Genomic DNA, 6,359 nt, shown 5'->3' on the forward strand with positions numbered 1-6,359 from the left:
CATGCATTGTTGCTGCATCGCAGAATGTTGGGACTACAATTACATCAATAGACCTAAGATTTTGGAAGGATAGCGGTCCTTTTACATGAGTTAATAGTAGTCATAGATAATATCTCTCACCTTCAAATGAATTTGCTGTAACAATACGACCTATAACTGTTTTCTTTTTTTGAGGGGTCCATTGTTTGTGTTGATGGTTCCATACGTAATGTTCTGGAATTCTTTGTATAGTAGTCTTCTTGCATTGACATCTACTTGATTCATGGCAAATAATTCTGTTAACATAGTTTTTCGAGATTGATTTGAATTTACAATGTTGGTCAGATCATCTTTTGCTTGGAAAGTGACTGACTGTTGATCTTCAAGATGTAAATGTAAGTTATACACTGCTGGGTACATTTCATTAATAACAAACCCATATATTCTCCACATAGCTTCTGGCGGAGTGATCCATCGAGCGGATTAGAATTCTTGGATTTCATCAACTTGATGATTATTTTGTTCAGAAATCAAGTTGAAAGCAACATGATCATGACCTTTGTCAATGTACTTGTAAAGACATTTGACTGCTTTTATTGTTGAGAAAATCTCAACATTAATGTGACAATCAAATGTTGCAAGTAGATATGGATTATATGGAACGACCGAACGATTGTCTAAATTCTTTCCTCTTACTCTCACGTTTACCCCATTGTCTGAACGCTTATAAAAGGGGAAGCAATCGCTTTCTACATTTGTATTTGGTGCATATTTCTTTGGATAATTACTTTTGCAACAACCATTTCTTTTCATGAAAACATTGGATGGGTTCAAGAATCCACATGGTCCATGCATCATATGCTTCACTACCGCATTATGTAAATGTATGTTTGTATTTTTATCTGGTATATCTGTTGAAACAATTTCATCGAAAGATTCCGGTGTATATAATTTCCAATCCCTTTGTAAGATAATTAAAAAGTGTGCATGTGGAAGACCTCTTTTTTGGTGCTCTATGACATAGACATACGCTGAGACTTGACCAAATATTTTCTTCTTAAACAATTGGTCTTTCAATTCTTCTAATTTCGAATGGAAAACTCGGGCAACCAAATCAGGTCTATTTTGAGGTTCTTCATGTTGGAATAGTTCATTTGTAATTTCTGGCCAATTTGGATTGCAAGTCATTGTTAAGAAAATGTCTGGTTTTCCATAAAGTTTTACTAAAGTCGTTGCTTCCATATATCTTTTTCGCATGTCTGTTGGACCACCAATAAATGAAGAGGGCATGATCATTTGCTTCCCAACATTAGATGCATTCCTTTTTCCAAGAGTAATGGTATCAACAATACCTTGATATATCTCTGAGCGAAAATAATCTTAGCTGCTTCTAAAATAATCCAATCTTGACATCTCAATCTTAACATACATATTGTAATGACCCACTAATCTAGACTCTTAGCCCATTATCAAACTATACATACAAATTCTTACTAAAACATACATTTGCGAAAATACCATAATTTATTATAAACTTGTAGAAACAAAGGTTAATTTCATAAAAATAAGTAGGATATGGGTACCCATTGTCTTTAAAACAAAAATAACTTAAAGTGAAAAGAGTTACATAGAAAATGCGGAAAATATATATAAAACCATAAAAAAAATGAAATGAGACTACATCCTCGAATCGAATAACACTCGGCCCCTTGACTCCATTCACCATCGATACACATCCTCTAAGCGTCACGAATCTTACCGCCTCTAAAGCTATTTTCCTGCACATAAAACAGAAAGGAATGAGCCTAATGCCCAGCAAGGAAAATCAAACACATAGTCATAAACATAAATTTCATAATAACGTAAAGACATATCATAACACTTAATACATACACTTATTATAATGGCCATTATTACTTGGGATCCCATAGACTAAACAAGCTTATGCCCATGAGATTAGTGGGGTCCTACTAGCTAAGAAGGCATATGCCCATAATCTTTTTGGGGTCTTGTTAGTCAAATAGGGCATAAGCCCAAGCCTACAAACATACATATTCATAACACATTTAATAACATAAAACATAAGATAACATAAGCATATAACATATTGATTCTAGCCTATTTTCCTTACCAAAGTTACCAGGATATGATGGACTGAGTTGGGACTTTTGGAACACTCCTAAAACCATATGAGAAGGAGTGAGTCTTATGAAGAAGAAGAAATGAAAATGAATAGGAAGACTAAACCATTGAGAAATATGCTTACCACAACTTATGTGCTTAAGAACTTGGATTCCCTAACCAAAATAAGAATGAGGTTAGGGGACTGAGTAGAAGGCTTTGAGAAAGAAAATAACATGAAACAAATGAAATAGAGTTTCGGGTTTACCTCAAAGACTTGCAAGACCAATCTAACCACAACCGAAATACTATAGAACCTCACTTCCCAAAGTGTTTGATAAGCTTATGATGTTTAAGCTTATGATTTTCCCAAACCAGGTGTTTACACTCTCACACTTACTTAACACTAGCAACTTCTGAACTTAGAGCAAAAGGTGAATAATGGCTGGGTACTAGGTCCTATTTATAGAGTTTGGGAATGAAAGTATCTTGATTTTACTTGAATAAAAATAATGGCTTTTTAGGTGAAAAATATTTGAATAATCGTTCAGCAGAGGCTGAAGACTCGTTCAAAAGATGCTGGACTTATGAAGGAGTTTGAATGGCTGAAAGGAAAAGAATTAAAAAATGTTTGAATTTATGCTGGAGGAGGCGATATATCGCCCCCTATAGGCGATATATCGCCTGGACCATTGTTCCCGAGGCGACCGTGCATCGATTCGTGTTTTCCGTATCTACGTGCTGCGATATATCGCCCTCTATAGCTGCGATATATCGGCACACGCTGAATATTTAAACACAAATTACACATTTTTAGCTAAGTTTGAATGGAGTAAACAGCCTTGACTAAGCCTTCAACGTATTCAAAGCTGCTGACTGACCCTATAACATTCAAACTTTACTCCTTATTAAATTTAATCCTCAAAAATACTTAATCCTTAATCACCATTCATAACATGTGCTTAAAATCCTATTGGTTGATATCTAAACCTTATAGTACAATAAATATAATCCTTAATATCAGTCATATTAATCAACCTTAGGTTAAAATTAATATTCTTAAACTATAGGTTAAACTTAGAAAATCTACAAGTACTACTATGAGTGTCCAAATAATTCCCGGTCTGAACCAAAAATCCACAGTTACAAAGATAATACTAAACATACTATAATACTACTAAACAATTAGCTAAGTAAAGTTCTTGGACTCTACACATATCAACCACAAATTGTTGTAACAGTCTTCCAGAAATTAATAAGATTGAGTTCGCATTTTCTCAAATTTGTAATTTATAGCAATAGTATTCACCACATGAAACTATCGGACCCTTGTCTACATTGTTTAATCCTGAAGTTTTTTAATGTAAGTTTTTTTATTATAATTTGGACGTGCATACTTAAGTAATTTTTAAAATATTAATATTATTAGCATTTTGTAAACATTAGAATTCTAATCTAACCTTGTTCTTAACTTTCTATCAATTCGTCAACATTTATTGATTGTTGAGGTAGTATTGAATGATTTGTTTCGTTATTTGTACATTTGTCTCCTTGACTAACCCTTTTAATTCCTTGATGCCATCCAATATCTCCAAAAGGGAACAATAGCAGATATTGTAGTGGATCATAACAACCAAAATAGTATTGAACTTTATGGTTTCCACCTGAATGGTTATGGACAAAAATGTCATGAGGTTTTAGTTGTTCTCCTTCATTATTTTCGACCAATATTGCTGCAACTTGTGAGGATGTAGGGGCATTGAAAACACGTTGATCAAGTCCTAGATCTGTCCTTATAAGAATTGTTTGGTTTTCCAAACCTTCTAAATCACCCAACGAACAAAAAAAATTGATTATGGATTAATTCGAAGAATATCGATTAGTTGAGCGACAATTGATGGAACCATTCTATTTGAATTTGAAACTCGATTTTGTAGTTCATTATCTATATCATAGAAGTACAACTGCAAATAAGAAGGACGACCATTCGATGGTAGCAAATAATTGATGTAGTGATAGACCTGTCCCTAAGTTCTGAAAGTTTAAATCCCTTTATTCCTTCAACAAAGATCTTTATCAAAATTTATTCTGAATGAGGTAAATGCGAACTTGTTGTTGTAAGTGCGAATGTATGTCCTAAAATGTATGGATTCATTTGTGTTCCCAGTAAACAAATCAATAAGTTGTTTAGGTACATCATTTGTGGTTAAATAAATCTTTCCATTACCACAACAAAAGTTAGTTGTCTCATGTGAGAATCGATTTGCTTTGCAATGTGTACATCTAGGCATTAATTTTAACAAATAAGGTTTAGATGGTACAACCTCCAGTACTTTTCTAGATCGTACAATAGATTTTTGTTGCATCCCACCAAATTCAATGGAAAGTTAAAATGTAGTTACAAACAAGAAGACCTCATATTGAGTTAATGTTATAAATTTTAGACAATTTCTGTATTGATTTGTTACCTCTAAGCATTGTCGATAGTTGATTTGAAAATTTAGAATCATTGTTGATAGATGTGTCGGTCTCTGAGATATTAACACTAACATTATAATCATTAGTGATAGAGACTCCACAAGCATTCCATATAACCATTGGGCCACTCACAAATCTATCAGAATCATCATGGGCAATTGATGTGGATTCATTGATATGAATCATATTGTTTCTTGAATATTTTTGTCTAGCATATATTTCTCTTCGTTTTCTATGGACTTCCTCCTTCTTTTTTTCTTATAAATCACTATGAACTTTTCTTTTTCCCTTACGATTTGGATTATTTAATGAAGATTTTTGTTTAGGACTACCCACAAATCGTTGAGAATCATCATCGCCAATTGATGTAGATTTGTTTATATGAATTAGATTATTTCTTGAAGCTTTTTTTTGGCATATATTTCTCTCCGTCTTTTGCGAAGCTCCTCCTTCTTTTCTTGAGATAAATCTCTATAAAGTTTTCTTCTTTCATTGCGAGTCAGATTGTTTCTTGAAGCTTTTTGTTTTGAAGCACCTGCTAATCTTTGAGAATCATCATGGCTAATTGACGTGGACTCATTTATACGAATTACATTGTTTCTTGAAGCTTTTTGTTTCGCATTTTTTGATCTTCGTCTTCTGCAAAGTGACTCCTTCTTTTCTTTTGATAAATCTCTATAAATCTTTCTTTTTTGAGCTTGTTTATCCTTGTCTACATAAAATAACTTCAAATTATAAATTTTCCTGGTTATATTATTATTATTATTATTATTTGTAAATAATTATTGACATTAGCTTACCAATTCTCATTATATTAATAGAGGAAATATTTGCCTCATTTGATGTGGAAATTACATAAGGAAGTAAAAATGAATAAATAACAAATATTGCTTAAATTTATTTACAAAAATAATCAAATGATAACATGATATGCAATAGATGTTTTGTTTATTTACGTAAATTGTTGAAATATATTTTGAATAGTAAAATATAAGCATAATTTACTTAATATTATATTTTCATACACTATATATAGTAAAATAAAGTCTATGAAAGTAATAAACTAACCTTTTATAGAGTATTAGAAATTTGCCCACCGTTACTTTGGTTTCACTCTTGATTTGACAGGAATTAAACTGGTATAAGAAGGGTGGATAAAAATTAAGATTTATAAAATGAATACATAAATAAAGATATATTATAATTATTTTCTACCATTATAGTTGTTAATGTAGGTTTGTAGAAAAACAAAGACATAATTAACAATGTATTCTAAAATTTATTATCATTGTAGTTGTTAGCATAAATTGTCATTATTATATTGTATTTTTGGGTTTTATATTTCACGGTAACTCTCTACATTTATTAACAAATTATAACAACTTTGTAGATTTAAAAAATATATATATATAATATGTTATCATGAAACATTATAATTTGTAGTTTTAGTGATTTTTTTTATTTGAGGTGTCTAGCATCTGTTTTAATCGATAATTCCAATCTTTAATATAATATAAATGCTACTTTTGTTTTAAAAATAAATAAATAAAATAGCTATTTGGAAATATAAATCTAAATTAGTACACTATTTTTACAATGTCTACTGATTGAAGAACATATCACATCAACCTATAGTTGGTTATAACCAAATTAAAAAAAATAATTGACATCGACAAACTGGGCAAGATGGATTACGACATAGCCAATTAACAATGCAGTCAATATGAAACAAATGCATACATTCAGGCATATGAGCGCAACTCGTTCCCACTTCAAATTCG

At 31.4% G+C, this 6,359-nt stretch overlaps 1 protein-coding gene across 1 annotated transcript; it reads right to left on the reverse strand.

Moving 5' to 3' along the window:
* Positions 1–462: 462 nt before the first annotated feature.
* Positions 463–1,269, reverse strand: LOC133791503 (uncharacterized). Its single transcript, XM_062229427.1, has one exon. It carries the CDS (start codon positions 1,267–1,269, stop codon positions 463–465), a length of 807 nt encoding a protein of 268 aa, XP_062085411.1.
* Positions 1,270–6,359: the final 5,090 nt, after the last annotated feature.

This window comes from Humulus lupulus, chromosome 7, assembly GCF_963169125.1.
Source record: "Humulus lupulus chromosome 7, drHumLupu1.1, whole genome shotgun sequence".
NCBI lineage: Eukaryota > Viridiplantae > Streptophyta > Magnoliopsida > Rosales > Cannabaceae > Humulus > Humulus lupulus.